Source organism: Pleurodeles waltl, chromosome 4_2, assembly GCF_031143425.1.
Source record: "Pleurodeles waltl isolate 20211129_DDA chromosome 4_2, aPleWal1.hap1.20221129, whole genome shotgun sequence".
Lineage (NCBI taxonomy): Eukaryota > Metazoa > Chordata > Amphibia > Caudata > Salamandridae > Pleurodeles > Pleurodeles waltl.
This window is the reverse complement of record NC_090443.1, coordinates 817,144,362-817,158,716: the sequence shown is the minus strand read 5'-3', so window position 1 is coordinate 817,158,716 and position 14,355 is coordinate 817,144,362. Positions and strand designations below refer to the sequence as shown.

Genomic DNA, 14,355 nt, shown 5'->3' with positions numbered 1-14,355 from the left:
TGTTTTTTCCCCTTCCTCGTACATAGCCAGCAAGTGAGGGCCCAAGATGTCTCCTCATCTACCATATAGTTCTACCGGGAAGCCGTCTGGACGAGGTGTCTTACCCGGTGACAACTTTGTTATTGCATCTTTGATTTCTACGAGGCTTATGGCCTCATTCAAGCTACCCCTGGTCACTTGTGAAATCTCTGGGAGGACAATGTCTCCCTTTCCGCTAGCGGCCAGGGCCGCTCTGCATAAGTTCCACACAATATCACCTGGTGTCCTGGAAAGAGTTCCTGACTCGTCGGCTATTTTGGAAATAATTCTATCTTCTAGCGGCTCAGTGGCTAGCCAGTGTAGGAGTTTCCCATTCTTGTCCCCCCAACCGTACACCCGGGCTGCTGATGCTCGCCAGAGATGCTTCGCAGTCTCCAGCATTAAGTGTCTAATTTCATCTTTGACCATGGTGAGTTGCCTCGCGGTAGAGGCTGATGCGAAGACTGCAAGCCGGCATTCAAGTCACAATGCCCTGGCCTCAAGTTCTGACACCTGCAAGTTGCGTGCACGTTCTCGTATGCGGAGGAGATGTTTGGCGTGTCCCCGGAGGGTAGCTTTACATGCGGCCCAGACTGTGCCCGGCGACTGCACCGACCCTAAGTTTTTGCTCGAAGTATTGATTAAGGTGGTCTCTAACTGCTAGGGTGTACTCTGTCTTGCAGGTGCCAGACGTTCAGGCGCCATATCAGGCGCTGGGCAGGATCCGTACCACCCATTTGTAGTGGTGCATGGTCTGAGACCCCGTGTGGCAGTATCTCAGCCCCAGTGACACTAGCGGCGTCTAGCGCTGGCATGAATAAGAGGTCAATCCTAGCGTGTGTTTGGTGGGCTGCTGATGTCTAGGTGTATTGTCGAGTCCTGGGGTGCCAGATTCGCCAGATCTCACATAGGCCAAGGCTCTCAGCCCAGCCACTCAAGCCCACCGCCCGGCAGGAACGGCTGGCGGTTACAGGACCTGAAACATCCAGCCTGGGGTCTAAGACGGAGTTGAAGTCTCTGCCTATCAGAGTAATCCCCTGGGGGAGCCCCGACAGCACCTCATGGAGTGTAAGCAAGAAGCTGTCAAACGCATTCGGGGGGCATAGGCACATATGAAGTTAATCGGCAACCTGTGGAGTGGGCTGGTCACCACAACGAATCGTCCCTGGGGATCAGACTGGGTGGCAGTAACCACCATGGGCAATGAACGATTGAGCAGAATGGCCACCCCCCTGGAGCCCCTTGAGAATCCAGAATGGTAGACTTTGTTGTACCCTCCTCGCACAAGCATGGGGCATTTCGTGCCAAGTAAATGGGTCTCTTTCAATAAAATCACTGAGGGGGCATATCTGCGAAGCGTGTTAAACACCGTGGACCTCTTGATCTTGTCTAGGAGCCCATTCACATTCCATGAAAGGACCTGTCAATGAGAGCCACGCGTGGGATACAGTAGTGTAGTGTAGTGTAGTGTAGTGTAGTGTAGTGTAGTGTAGTGTAGTGTAGTGTAGTGTAGTGTAGTGTGCCTGTCATGGGTCTAGGGGTGACCGTCTCAAACAAAGGGATAAATTAAAAAGGCAATAAAGGAACCCTATTGAAACATCGCAACAGCTCAGTGAACTCCCCCTCCACCCCCCCATACTTCTACCCCGAGGCATCTACAGAGTCTCCTTCTGTTTGGGAGCCGGGTCCTGGTCTCAAGTCCTTGCCAACGGTTATCAGGGCCCCCTTGTCTCCTGCGTCGGGACTTGGTGCGTTTTCGTCCTCTTCGCGCACCTGCCCTTCCGAGCCCCGACGCCTTCCTCTGTCAGCAAGTCCTATGCTTTCTCCGGAGATTCACAGAAGTAGGACTTTTCACCCATAAGGACTTTCAGGCGCGCGGGGAAGAGGAGCATATACGTGAGCTGCATTGCCCTAAGCTTTTGCTTGACGTGCTCGTACGACCGTTTGGACCTCCCGGGTGTAGTCTGGGAATATCAAAAGTTTGTGGTTGTCCCAGTGGAAGTCTGGGCAATGCCTGGCTTCCTTAAGGATATTGTCTCGGTCTTTAAAGTTCAGGAAGCGTGCAATCATTGGTCTTTTCGGGCCACCCAGGGGGGTGGGAGGGGCGCGGGGCCAGGGCCCTGTGCGCCCGCTCGGTTGCAAACCAATGGGAAAGAGTTTGTTCTGGCATCCGGGTTTTGATCTAGCGCTCCAGGAATTCAGGGGTCCAGTTTTCTTCTGCTTCTTCCAGAAACCCAATGAAGCGCAGATTATTGCGCCTGGAGTGGTTCTCCCCATCTTCCGCACGGCAGTGCAATTCGCCAGTTCGAGTCTGCAGCTGGGCCACCTTAGTCCTGAGATCAGCTAGGTCATCTTCTTTTTGAGAGACTCGACCTGCCACCTCTGTGATTCGGCCCACTGCGTTTCGAAGATCTTGTCTTATGAGGCCCATGTCCTCCCGCACTTCCCCGATCTTGGCTTCAACGGCCAGCTGCGATGACTGGATGGCCTGAAGGATGACGTTCACCCCATTTGGAGCAGACCCCCCAGATGCCATGTCTCCCTCACTCCGAGAGGGCGCTGGTGTGGTAAATTGGTCAATCCTCTGTTGAGACGCCAGGGGCTGTTTGCCAGATCTGTCCTTACCCATCCCGCCTCGGGGGGCCAGGTGGGTGTCCCCACAGCACTGTGCGTCGATCACTCCCGGGGCCCCTGACTACACAGTGTCTCCTTGTGTTCACTGTCTCTCAGAAGAGGACATCTCCAGGGTGGAGGTCCCGGGCTCGGCCAGACAGTCTCTCCAGCGATCCTCCAGTCCGCAGACCCCACGCAGTGGGCTGCCACCTGCAAGGCCCGTCTCCCCCACACCAGGTCAACACTCCTCAGCGAAGCGGAGGTGTCCCGGGCAGTCCTCCCTCAGGCCCAGGTGACGGCCTACTCGGACCCCGCTCCACCTGACTCCAACCACAACCGTCCGGCGTCTCTAGGGGCCCCTCACCTCCCGGAGACCGTCGTGTTTATGCTGCTCCTTTGAGTGGGGGCTCCCCCGGGAGTGGGGTACTCGTATCCGCCGCCGTCCACGCCACGACCCTCCTGGGTAGCAGGCCCAAGGTCACAGGCCGCGCCCGCTGCCTCTGCGTCCCCGTTCCTCCGTGGCTCTTCTGGGGCCCCAGGCCGCACCCCTGGCCCGAGGGGGCCGCCAGACAGGTCACCGCCTCACCCAACTCTTCATGACGGGCCAGCCACGGATCCTTCAGTCTGCAGGGAGGTCCCGGGCCCCCCATGACTCACCTGCACCGCCTCGCCGCGGGGGCCTGGTCTCCTCTGAGGCGTCAGTTGCTCGAGTCGGCTCAACTGCCATCTCCAGGTCCCTTCGCGCCGAGCCTACCAGCCACCGCGGCCACACTGGGCAGGTCCGGCCTGGCCACCCCCGTTCCACCCCTTGGAGGGGGCCACACTTCCGGCTCTTTAGCCCGAGGCCGCCACTCCTGCCCTTGGGGTCCACCACTCCTGCCCCCGGGGTCTGCCACCGCCGCACGTCTGGTCGCCAGGCCCACTCACTGGCATCGCCCGGGCCTCCCTGCTGCCCCTCCGGGTCGGCGCGCTTACTTCAGTCAAGCAGCCCCCGCCGCGGTTGGGAGCCCGGGGCGTGGTCTCAGATCCTCGCACCATTTTCTGGCCGCCGATCTGGGCCCGGCCATCCGCAGGCTCGCCGTCACCTCCTCACAACGTTCACCTGGCTGCTGAGTTCCTGGTCGGCCAGGGAGCTTGTGGGAGTTACTGGGGGTACTCTCTGGAGTGGGATGGTAGGGGCTTCAGCGGGCGGATGACGGAGGGGTCCGGACCACTCTTAGAGTGCGACCACCATCTTGACGCCCGAAGCCACTCCGGTGTGTAGTGTTTTTATACTGTTCCTTTAGTCCCAAAAGAGCATGTCTTGCTTGCGGTTGGTTTGTCATTTTCACAGATGATCAGCAACAAGTTATATTTGTGGATTGTGATTTGTTGAAGAACGATCTCAATGCAATTATGTATATATAATTTATGGTAAGAGTGTAAATATCTCAGACCCTGGCACTGAAGGGAATTACTTTGTGTGAGGAAGTGCTCCTTGTGAAAGAACAAAATGCCGCCATTCACAGTGAAGTTATCCAATAGCTGAACTGTAATGTTGTACCGCCCCAAGCGGTACGCTGTAGTGATATATAATTTTAGTAAGATCAAAAGGTCTTGATTAAAAATGTACTTTTGCATTATTGGTTACCACTAGTGAAAATTAAAACACATAGGTTTACTAGAATCACAAAAAAATCGAGAATTGATAAAGCCAAAAGACGCTGACAGCCGCAGACCTTTTCGGCTTGCCAATGCTTATTATAATTGAGTTTTCTATTCAGTGCTTATGGGACCATATCAGTGCCTTTTTTTACACTTCTGTAGGCTGTGTGTAACAAAATTTTACAGGGTCACACGTGCCCAGATCAGTATACTTAGCCTTGATATTACCATGCACTCCTCTAACTATCCTATACTACAAACCAGCATCCTTCCTTATCAATAACCATAGGGAGGAAAGGAGCAACACGTTTTATATGTTAAAAAGAATTAGGGAGACCAAATACTCCCAAAGTATAGCAGTTGCAATTGTTTTCCCTTATAATAAACCACCTGAAAGTGACGTAAACAACCTAGCAGATATGATTTATGGCAAAGCTCGCACCCTTTGCCAGCCTGCATATAAAAGCATCACAAAGTATTAAGGGAATACTACCCACAGGAGTCTGGGAGTTGTGGAAAGTTAGATGGAAGCTGGGAATAATCGCTTGCTTCAAAACAAACAAAAAACACTCTTGCTTATACTAACAAAAGTCCATGTAGTACGTCTGGGCTTTATTTTTATTTTCTATTTTTTTGTTTTTTGTTTGTTTAGTAGGTCGATTTAATGGTTTCCTACTTCTAAGAAGCATGCTGAGGGCAGGGCACACATTTTGCTTTGCAGTGCCTTTAGTCTAGCTATAGATATATCTTTAACAAACCATTTATAGATAGGTGGTGTTTGAGCAACTGGAGTTGTCAGGAGAGTTCTGTTTTGTTAGTGTTCAGAATCTGAGGAGCACTTACTAATGCAGATATTTATGCTGGTGGTTGTGGTAGCCTAGGGCCAGATTTTGGATAGTGTGTGGCATGTTTCCTCAGCCAGTGAGCACAAGAAGAGAACAGTTTAAGCTGCTTGTCAATATGCTTGATAGAAAGAGAATATGACTGCCTGGTGCCATTAAGCACTAAATTAGTGAGAGAAAATGACGTGCTAGACTGCCAAATAAGTATGGGACCATCAGAAGTCCTATATATAGTAGTGTAGCAAGAGTGCCATGGTCCTTTGTGTCAGCAAAGAAAATGGACCCGCTAAATGCTGTGTAGTTTGGAAAAAACAGCAATATCTGGGGGGTGTTGGGCATCTCAGACCATGAGAAGCCCAACACCCCAACCATATTTAGTGCCTAAACTTACCAGACTGAAGAGCACGGTCATTGATAAACGAGATTTATTAGTATTGCCAGTGCTAGTTTTTGGGTGGATCATTTCCTCCCATAGATACTCCGATCACATGAAAGGAACAAGCATTTACAATACAGCGGGTCTCGCGTTTGCTTGAGTTAGAGCTATTAGCGTTGTAAACTCCTAACCAGTCTTTTCTTGCCAGGTAAACTGAAAATGAAAAGATAAACAGATTCACATAAGCGAGCCAACTGCCGCAAAGCAAACACACAAAAGGAAACAGAAGTTAGCTTACAGTGAAACATATTGGCAAAAGTGCAATTATCCATATAACCGGCAAAAGTGCAATTATCTATGTAACAGGATCGAAGTCATGCAAAGCGCACGACTGCTGGCCACCAAAATCGCACTACCTACGAAACAAAGAGAAAAAGTAGTCTAGAAACCATACGGAAAACATGGAGCCTCGTATGTTTTCAGTAGTTGCCCAGTGCGCTCGAGGAGAGCTAAACACTAGAAAAGGCATGATGTATGTATGCCTTTCACTAATCAAATCGTGAATTTAAAAGGCAAGCTCACATACCAGCCGAAATGATGGGGGTTGTTACAAGCCCGTAGAGAGAACAGGGACAGAGCTTTGCACACTTGTCCCTAAACAGCTATGAAAATCCCGGTTAGCAGTATCCTTTTTTTATTTAAAATCTCCAACATCTAAGTTCTGTAGCCTTGCGTTTTTTTTAGACTACTAGTACTAGTTTAATTGAAACATTTGTCTAATCTGCCAGATGCAGTGAACTTACTGGTGTGTTTGTATATCTGTAATGATTCATGGTGTACTGTTTATTATGCAGGGAAACTGGGTGAGGTGGGAGCAACTTAATGAGTTTGGGGTTTGTGAGACCCTTTTCTGAGAAAGCTTCATAGGTAAGTACGGAGCGCCTATCTATGCTGTAGTTCCTGGACTGTGTAAGAAGGTATATTGTTTCCCTTAATCTTTAATCATGACAATAGAATGCCTGAATCACGAGATATCCAAATGAATCTCAATACAGTGCGCTTAAGTCTGATTTAACAGTGCAGTTGTTTGCAAGACTGGTTACCAAATATTTACTATGTATTTAGACAGCCTACAGGAGTACCACCCTCTGACCGCATGCAGTTGGCTGTTTGGTGTGTCATGCCACCTCCTATGGGGGTGCTTGCATTGGAATACATAAGGGACTATTTTACACTTCAAAAAACACTGAATCATCACATTCATTATCTCACAGAAGAATCTTTCCACAGCAGCAGGCTTATTTGAGTCCATCTCAAAATGCAAACCATACTGCTGGCTTTGCCAATGCTTATTTTTTATTCTGCCGACTTTGCGTGAGTGATCAATTGATAGTTGGAGGGTGGAGTGGAAGAGACCATTTGTGTTGCACCCATATATTAAACAGTAGTAAAATCTCCTATTCAAGTGTGCACCAGGGAAGAAGGTTTAATGTAATACAATACAACAGAACCTATGAAGCGCACAGCTCCCAAAATAGGTGTCTTGGAACTAGAAGCAAAGAGAGACTTCCTCCAGAAACCATCAGTTAAGTTGGTTTTCTAAACTGATGTTCAGTGCGAATATGGCGATAGGAAAGAGGAGTCTCATTCCAAGTCTTAAAGGCCAAATAGATGAAGGAACGGCCACCCCTGGTCTTGCGGCAAAACCCGGGGTAAGAATCAAAAGTGCATCCTTGGACCTTCTGCATAAATGTTGGGCCACCCTGTGGAAGGAGCTGAAGGAAGTAACTAGGGCTTTGAAGGCAATGTCTTTCTTAATCGGTAGTCAATTTAGTTATTTGAGGGTGCCATTACCTAGTGACGTCTCAGAACATCCAAAAGTATTCTGACAGCATTTTAAACAACTTACAAAATGTTTAATCAGATAGTCAGGAACACCCAAAACAATGCATGAGCATAATTGGGTCTAGACGTTATTGCTGCATGTACCATAGTTTTCCACTATTAAAGCTTGACAAATTCTGGCTTCTTCAGTTTAACGTTATAGCGAAAAACACATTTGTGCAATTGATGGAATATGGGGACAAAATGAAAGCCTGTTGTCATATTTGACACCAAGTTTTTTTGCCATTGCAGAGGTAGATGGAGCCTGGCCCAGTTCAGGTGGCTCCAGTCATTCAGTCACTGAGCATTATTTTCAGGGCATCATGTAGCTTGTGAAGATTTCCATCACTGTTTTAGTAGAGAGACGAACTGTTCTAGATTTGTACACCTCATGCGGAACAGTCTACCTCCCAGGGTCTTTCGCTTGTTTTAAGAGAGGTAGATGACCTAAGCAGCTTAGGCATGTAAAGGCACAAAGGTACCATTATATGTGTAAAATAACAAACACGAGTCGCGGTAATACTAAAACATATAGATGTACGGGAGTTACCTTAGATTTATGCAATAAAATGCATACATGTGATTTCATATCGCTAGAAGCCTAGAATGTCCAAAAAAAATGAAAGCCCTGTTATCTTTTTCATTTACTTAAGTGAGCCAATAACTTGCAAAGCCAATTTTAGTGAAATTGTGATCTGTGCGGAACCTAAGCATTATGTTAAAGTTCTATTTCCATTTTATTTATACTTTAATGAAAGAAGACTGATCTGTGTGAATAAAATGCCATTTACTTTAAAAGATTTTGTAGAAATTGTAGAAAAGATTGAATTTTTTTTTTTTTAAACGACTTTGGTTTTCACCAGATATTTTTGGTATTTCTTGTATTTTTGTGCTACAGGTTTCCCTAGAACCTTAGCTCAAGCTGAAGCACTTGAAAAAATCTGCGAGGTGGACCTTGTAATTAGTTTGAACATCCCCTTTGAGACTTTGAAAGATCGCCTCAACACCCGCTGGATTCATCCAAAAAGTGGGCGAGTGTATAATCTGGAATTCAACCCTCCTAATGTACATGTAAGTAGGAATTTATATTGTAAGTCAATCAGAAGAACAAAGAAATGTATTTAACACGAAGTAACGAGTGGAGTTTGATTGCTTCGTAAAGCTAAAAGAGCAAATTCAGAACATTTTTTTTATGTGAATGGAGATTGTGGGGTTGAAATGCCCGTTAAAAAAAAAAAAAAAATAAAGCCGATCATCGCTGTCCCAAATGTACTGTATTGTGTTTGCATTTATATGGTGCTTTTTGTGCCCCTGACAAGACAGCAAATTGCATTTTTAGGGTTGAGCCTGCGTTGCATGCGCTCGCGCATGCGTATCGCAGCAAGACTCTTTTGTAGTTAGAAAAGGGCTCGGAGCCCTGTCAACTTCACGTCAGTGTTTTTTATTGGTACGTGGGCTTCCCTAATAAAATCTGCTTGCTTTCATTAGTCGAAGGCACGCATATGGCATGCCTTTTCCGGTGGCTAGCCCTCCTCGAGCGTAGCGACCAAGTACAGAAAACAGTCGAGGCTCGCTGTTTTCCATCGGGCTCGTGGACTTTTTTTTCTGTAATTTATGAGCGCGATCTTGCTTTGCAGAAGTCGAGCGCTTTACATACTTGATTTCACTTTTTCGGGTTATGTACATAAATGCACTTTTGCCCGATAGGTGAAAAGTCGGGTTAAGAGTTTACAACGCGATCAGCTCTAACATGAGCAAACGCGAGACCCGTTGCATTGTAAATGCTTGTTTAATATAATTGTTATGGAGCGAAGAAGGTTGGTTGTCAGGTGGCCTAGGTGAGTTGTGTTTTAATGATGGATGTTCCAGCGCGCCTGTTCCTTTAGTAAGTAAACTTACAAAGGGACGCATATAGGCCGATGAACCTTTTTGATTGTATGGAATAATTATTTAGTGATCAATGGCATCAATAATAAGCATAACCAATTAATAACATTATGATGAAAACAACTATAACCATCAATTCATGAATAACCACAACTCGGTAAAGCGTTTAACAGTTTTTATTTCCCTATTAGTTACAATGCTAAGTCATCAAATTAGATCAAACTGTAATCAATCAACTCAAAAATTCGGAGGAACATGCCGAATTTTTGTTAAAAGATTTGAAAGCAGGTGTAATCCCAAACGGGCTGAAGGTAAAAAATGTCCTGGGTTTCTTTGAGATAAAACATTTCCTGCAGGAATGGTCTCTGATCTCTAATCGCTGTTCAAACGATTGGATGCTATTAATCATAAAGACGGCCAGGGAAATTGTTTCTCTTCGGATTAAGGAAATAGAGGAATTAGAAGATAAACCTAAGCAATCTGCTGCATTAGATGAAGCTAAAAAAGAAACTTGAAGAAGTGAATATAGTCATTTAATCAGTATTTAATCAAGAGGAAAACTTAAACTCAGAAAAGATATTTGTTATTTCACCTTAGAAAAGACATACCCCTATTTGTCTGAACATTACTATAAACAATCCTCTCACACTTCTTTTGATAAACAGGATTGGACATCAAAAAAAGTAGTAACCTTTTCAGATACATCAGATTCGGAGAGGGAGGGCAGTTCTCATAATTTTGATTCCTTTGGCAACAGGTGGAGCCAATTGGATCATTATCAGGCAAATCCTCGTTTTTTTAGGGAACAGGAGGAACAATTTCAGACAAAGATTTCGACAGAATAGAGGGACAGGTCCTTGAATCCAGATTCATCACCAAATTTGTTTTGCAGACCAGACGCAACCAGTATTGGAGGGATTAGACAATATTCCTTTTTTCAATTTGAGTACCACTGTTTTGGATCATAGATCAGAAGCTCTCCTGTTGAAAGGATTGTCATATGTCCTGAGTACTAGCATCAATAGGTTTGAGCTTTTTAGAGGTTTGCATGCCTTTTTTTAGAAGAATCCGTCTCAAATAGTATTTTTCTACATCTTCTTCCCAATCTGAATTTAACAGATCAGGCTTGAAACTTCCGTCATCTTTTGTTCCGAACTTAGATTGTTTAGGTCCAGAAGTGGCGCTTTTTGAGAAAGCTGTGGTACGAAAACTTGAGAATATGTTGAGACACATTCCTAAGCTCAAACTCAATTTAAACAAGAAAGAAAATTTCGCCTTACGATGTCTCCAACGTAATAATAAGATCACTATCAAACCATGTGATAAGGGTGGGGGCATTGCTGTATTTGATACAACTGATTATATCAAGAAGATGTCCAATATGCTTCAGTCTACAGATTTCTACAAAGTCATACCCGGTAATCCGGAGATGCAAATTAAGAAGCTAAAAAGAGAATAACAACACTGCATTACAACAAGGTTCGATTTGCCAAAAGGAGCTAGAATTTTACTCCAGAGCACACAAGATTGCCCATTATATACGGTCTCTCGAAAGTACATAAAAACTTGGTAGATTACTGCCCCTATGCCCTATTGTTTCAATTATAGGGTCAGCAATTGAACCATTATCACAATATGTAGAAACCTTTTTAAAACCATTAGTGACACAGCTTCCGTCCTAAGGGCGGGGCACAGGGCACTTTATTTCTAAAGTGGAAGATCTCGATTTTGAACCTGGACAACCAATATTGGTAGCTAAGGACTTGGGGGCCTTATATACCAACATTCCGCAACAGGCCTTGATTGTGTTAAATCAAGATTCACAGTCCTGGGCTTTGATCCCATGAATTCGTTATTGAATGTTTAAATACTGTTCTACATAATTATTTTGAATTTAATGGAACAGTATATCAACAGTTCAAGGGAGTCGGTAGGGGAGCGGCTTGCACTCCTAGTGTAGTGAATCTGTATGTGGGTGCATTTGAGAAAAAGTACATTTATAATGAGATTGCCCGTTTTTTTAAAAACATTCATCTGTGGTGCAGATACATTGATGATGTTTTCTTTATTTGGAGAGGGGAAGAACAGAAATTGGAAGAGTTCTGTTTATGGCGTAACTTATGTAATAACTTGAAATTCACCATGAAGAGTGATTGCAACCAAGTGGAGTTTTTAGATGTTTATATTAACCCCTTCGCTGCCAGGCCTTTTCCCCCTCCTGTGCCGAGCCTTTTTTTGGCTATTTGGAGCAGTTCGCGCTTAGGCCCTCATAACTTTTTGTTCACATAAGCTACCCACGCCAAATTTGCGTCCTTTTTTTCCAACATCCTAGGGATTCTAGAGGTACCCAGACTTTGTGGGTTCACCAGAAGGAGGCCAAGAAATTAGCCAAAAAACAGTGAAAATTTCGTTTTTTTCAAAAAAATTGGAAAAATGGGCTGCAGAAGAAGGCTTGTGTTTTTTTCCTTGAAAAGGGCATCAACAAAGGGTTTGTGGTGCTAAAATCACCAGCTTCCCAGCTTTCAGGAACAGGCAGACGTGAATCAGAAAACCCCATTTTTCAACACAATTTTGGCATTTTACTGGGACATACCCCATTTTTATGATTTTTTGTGCTTTCAGCCTCCTTCCAGTCAGTGACAGAAATGGGCATGAAACCAACGCTGGATCCCAGAAACCGCAACATTTCTGAAAAGTAGAATAAATTCTGAATTTAGCAAGGGGTAATTTGTGTAGATCCTACAAGGGTTTCCACAGAAAATAACAACTGAAAAAGAAAAATATTGAAATTGAGGTGAAAAAAACATCAATTTTTCTCTACGTTTAACTCTGTAACTTTTTCCTGCAATGTCAGATTTTCGAAAGCAATATACCGTTACGTCTGCTGGACTCTTCTGGTTGCGGGGATATATAGGGCTTGTAGGTTCATCAAGAACTCTAGGTACCCAGAGCCAATAAATGACCTGCACCCTGCAGTGGGTTTTCATTCTATGCTGGGTATACAGCAATTCATTTGCTGAAATATAAAGAGTAAAAAATAGCTATCAAGAAAACCTTTGTATTTCCAAAATGGGCACAAGATAAGGTGTTGAGAAGCAGTTTTTATTTGCACATCTCTGAATTCCGGGGTGCCCATACTAGCATGTGAATTACAGGGCATTTCTCAAATAGACGTCTTTTTTACACACTTACATTTGGAAGGGAAAAATGTAGAGAAAGACAAGGGGCAATAACACTTGTTTTGCTATTCTATGTTCCCCCAAGTCTCCCGATAAAAATGATACCTCACTTGTGTGGGTAGGCCTAGCGCCCGCTACAGGATATGCCCCAAAACACAACGTGGACACATCACAGAAAACAGAGCTGTTTTTAGCAAAGTGCCTACCTGTAGATTTTGGCCTCTAGCTCAGCCGGCACCTAGGGAAACCTACCAAACCTGTGCATTTCTGAAAACTAGAGACCTAGGGGAATCCAAGATGGGGTGACTTGTGTGGATCGGACCAGGTTCTGTTACCCAGAATCCTTTGCAAACCTCAAAATCTGGCTAAAAAAAACAGATGTTCCTCACATTTCTGTGGCAGAAAGTTCTGGAATCTGAGAGGAGCCACAAATTTCATTCCACCCAGCATTCCGCTAAGTCTCTCGATAAAAATGGTCCCTCCTTGTGTTGGTAGGCCTAGCGCCCACGAAAGGAAATGGCCCAAAACACAACGTGGACACAACATATTTTTTCACAGAAAACAGGTGTTTTTTGCAAAGTGCCTACCTGTGGATTTTGGCCTCTAGCTCAGCCGGCCCCAGGGGGGGGCAGAAATGCCCTAAAATAAAATTGACCCCGCTCCCTGCCCAAAACCCCCCCTGCCCAGGAGCGACCTTTGCCTACGGGGTCGGTCCCCCTACGTGACATTGGCGCCTAAAAACAAATCCCCGGTGCCTAGTGGTTTCTGCCCCCTTGGGGGCAGATTGACCTAAAATCGGCCAATCTGCCCCCAAGGTAGAAATGGTCTAAATAGAATTTCCCCCCCAGGGGAGCGACCCTTGCCTGATGGGTCGCTCCCCATCTCTATAAAAAAAAAAAAAAAACACACAAAAAAAATTTGCCCTGGCGCTTAGAGGTTCCTGCCCCCCCTGGGGGTAGATCGGCCTAATAATAGGCTCAGGGGGGGCAGAAATGGCCTAAAATAAATTTGCCCCCCAACCCGCACACCCACCCCCCCCCCCCGGAGCGACCCTTGCCTACGGGGTCGCTCCCCCTACGTGACATTGGCGCCAAAAAACAAATCCCCGGTGCCTAGTGGTTTCTGCCCCCTTTGGGCAGATTGACCTAAAATCGACCAATCTGCCCCCAAGGGGGGCAGAAATGCTCTAAATACAGTTTGCCCCCCAGGGGAGCGACCCTTGCCTGATGGGTCGCTCCCCATCTCTAAAAAAACAAACAAACAAAAACAAAAACACAAAAAAAGAATTTGACCTGGCGCCTAGAGGTTTCTGCCCCCAGGGGGAGCAGAAATGCCCTAAAATAAATTTGACCCCCCACCCCCCCCCCCAAAACCCCCCTGGCCCAGGAGCGACCCTTGCCTACGGGGTCGGTCCCCCTACATGACATTGGTGCCTAAAAACAAATCCCCGGTGCCTAGTGGTTTCGACCTAAAATCGGCCAATCTGCCCCCAAGGGGGGCAGAAACGGTCTAAATACAATTTCCCCCCCAGGGGAGCGACCCTTGCCTGATGGGTCGCTCCTCATCTCTAAAAAAAAAAAAAAAAAAAAAAAAAAAAAAAAAAAAATTTGCCCTGGCGCCTAAAATAAATTTGCCCCTTCCCCGGAGCGACCCTTGCCTACGGGGTCGCTCACCCTACGTGACATTGGCGCCAAAAAACAAATCCCCGGTGCCTAGTGGTTTCTGCCCCCTTGGGGCAGATTGACATTAAATCGACCAATCTGCCCCCAAGGGGGGCAGAAATGGTCTAAATACAATTTGCCCCCCCAGGGGAGCGACCCTTGCCTGATGGGTCGCTCCCCATCTCTAAAAAACAAAAACAAAAAAAAAAAAACAAAATTTTTTTTTTTGCCCTGGCGTCTGGTGGTTTCTG

General features: G+C 45.9%; 1 protein-coding gene across 1 annotated transcript in view; it reads left to right on the top strand.

Annotated features, from left to right (window-relative positions):
- Positions 1-14,355, top strand: part of AK4 (adenylate kinase 4) — a 199,291-nt gene that overhangs the window by 127,933 nt on the left and 57,003 nt on the right. Inside the window, exon 4 of the mRNA XM_069232502.1 lies at positions 8,276-8,448. Coding sequence (XP_069088603.1) covers positions 8,276-8,448 — 173 coding nt within the window. The remainder of the gene's footprint in view (positions 1-8,275; positions 8,449-14,355) is intronic.